Below are 2,315 nucleotides of genomic sequence, written 5' to 3' on the forward strand. Positions count from 1 at the left end.
TATATATAGAAAATAGCGGACCGTGTAATTACTCTTTTTTATTTTTTGTTATAAATATCAGAATTATTTGTAAAAAAGAATCAAAAAAAAAAATTGGACGTAATTCTCATACAGTAGAAATGTACGATGTTTTTTTAAATTATTTATAAAAATGAAACAATCATAATAAAAAATTTATCTATTCTAATAATGTAATGTATTCTATGTATGTTATAGTGTGAACAAAGATAAAAGTCGACGAAGGGAAGGACACCTTTTAATTCAAAAAGTGAGGCAATAGTTAGAGGAAGAAGGGAGAACAGTTTTTTCATTATCAGAATTTAAAGGATGGAAAATGAAGGCTGGAGTAGGTGTCTTTGCTCTGCAGTTACTCTTGTATCAATAATATTGGCTACAATTATTCTCCTACTCCAATCAGATAACTGCCTCGCTAAGCGACACCCACCATGTCCTACTTCATGTGGCCAAATTCGCATAAGTTACCCATTTCGACTGAAAGGCGACCCAGGTGAGTGCGGCGACCCAAGGTATGAGTTAGATTGCGTTAACAACGCCACTCTCTTATTAACCTTTTCCTCGGCAAAATACCTTGTACGAGAGATCGATTACAAGGGATACAAAATCGTTCTTAGAGACCCAGGTCAGGACGAGGACGCTAATTGCTCTTTCATCCCTCGCAATTTCTTATCGGCTTCGGTTTTCTCATATCATTTCGGATCGGAGCCTTTCAGTTGGGAATACTGGTATACTGTTGGAATAGGATACTTCAACTGCTTGAATCCTGTGAGTGACGATCCACGATATGTTAAGGTGGACAGGAGTGGATGTGGCAGCGGAGGGCACGTGTACGCCGTATTAGGATCTTCGTATGATGTTGGTGTGAAGGACATCAAGGTTGGATGCGATCTGATGGTGGCTACGGTTTGGACACCGAAACAGAATGTTACCTACCACAAGTATGATGAGTCTGACAGCTGGGAGGTTGAAGTGCTTGAAGGAATATCGGAGCGGAATGTTACATATGATGATATCCAACGCAAAATAAGTGAGGGATTTTGGTTGTCGTGGTTGTCCATTGTTTGCGAGGATAGATGTGGAAGGGGGACAGAGTGTCTGCATATCAATGAATCCAGCGGAGAAGTCTTTTGTAAGAACCATTACTGTCATTACGCTTACCACACCACCCAAAAGTGCGGTAATATTATCCACTCTATCCTTTTATTATTCATTATTATTGCTAAAACAATAATGATACTACCGAAGATCCTTCTCTTGTTCTGCTATGCTGATTAAAGGTTGTCTTATCGTTAAAACAAAATTCATGTGCGTCATTAAATACTATAATGTTAATTTTCTTACAATTGTCATTTTTACTTATACAAACAAGCTATCAATTGCTTCTCTAAGTAAGTTTGTTCATTAATTTTCTAAATTTCATATTAACAATAATCTTTGCTTGTGTTTCAGAACCTTGGCAAAAGGTTTTGGGCTATATTCGAGGTAAGTAATTATTTCTGTCTTTATTTTTAAATATCTTACAAATTAGATTATTTTTAGATGAGTTTATATTATAGTTCTATTTATTAACGCGTTTCTTTTTTTCTAAAAACGAATTGACTAACGAATAAACCAAGAATAACTAAAAAAAAAAACACAATACGTTGATTGACGAGTTGAAGATAGAAAAAAAAAATTATAATCACGTAACTAACGAATTATAGTTCTTTTATTTATCTTTCTCAAGTCTAATACTGAGCTCTTTCGTTTTTTAAAGTTCGTTTTATACAAGTGTGCCATATTTTGGATTGACACGATATTTATTCTCTTATATTTTTTATTTGCAGCTTATCTTAGAGGCATTATTTATGGTAAGATCCTTCTTCGTGATTCCTAAAATTTGAATCACATCATATTACAAGTTTCATTAGTTTATGTTTTTGAACGAAGTCATGAATTACACCGGAGCATGTTGTTAGTTCTTACTCATAGGGCGATATATTTGTAGGAATAGGTAGCAGAATAACATTGAGTACGAAACAATTGGACAACCCTGTTGGACTGCAATATTTTGATGAAGGAATATTCATAGGACGACAAATTATACCAATATTTTTGGTAGGCAGATATCTGTTTGGAGTTGTACTTATTCTTGTGTTATTCATCTGCAAATGGCGACGAAGACATTCTTCAATATATGAAAATATTGAAAATTTCTTGCTTGATAGTCATCTAAATCCCATCAGGTACGAATACAACGAAATAGAAAAAATGACCAAAGGTTTCAAAGTGAAATTGGGTCAAGGAGGCTTTGGTGC

General features: G+C 34.6%; 1 protein-coding gene across 1 annotated transcript; it reads left to right on the plus strand.

Annotated features, from left to right (window-relative positions):
- The first annotated feature begins 227 nt into the window (after positions 1–227).
- LOC106763548 lies at positions 228–1,909 on the plus strand. The gene is made up of 3 exons (XM_014647722.2): positions 228–1,195; positions 1,468–1,500; positions 1,845–1,909. Exons 1-3 carry the CDS (start codon positions 328–330, stop codon positions 1,892–1,894), a joined length of 951 nt encoding a protein of 316 aa, XP_014503208.1. The 5' UTR covers positions 228–327; the 3' UTR covers positions 1,895–1,909.
- Positions 1,910–2,315: the final 406 nt, after the last annotated feature.

This window comes from Vigna radiata, chromosome 6, assembly GCF_000741045.1.
Source record: "Vigna radiata var. radiata cultivar VC1973A chromosome 6, Vradiata_ver6, whole genome shotgun sequence".
Lineage (NCBI taxonomy): Eukaryota > Viridiplantae > Streptophyta > Magnoliopsida > Fabales > Fabaceae > Vigna > Vigna radiata.

Coding starts and splice junctions, on each gene's coding strand:
- LOC106763548 (XM_014647722.2), top strand. CDS start 328: ATGGAAAATGAAGGCTGGAGTAGGTGTCTTTGCTCTGCAGTTACTCTT. Junction 1,196..1,467: donor CCACACCACCCAAAAGTGCG/GTAATATTATCC, acceptor CTTGTGTTTCAG/AACCTTGGCAAAAGGTTTTG. Junction 1,501..1,844: donor GGTTTTGGGCTATATTCGAG/GTAAGTAATTAT, acceptor TTTTATTTGCAG/CTTATCTTAGAGGCATTATT.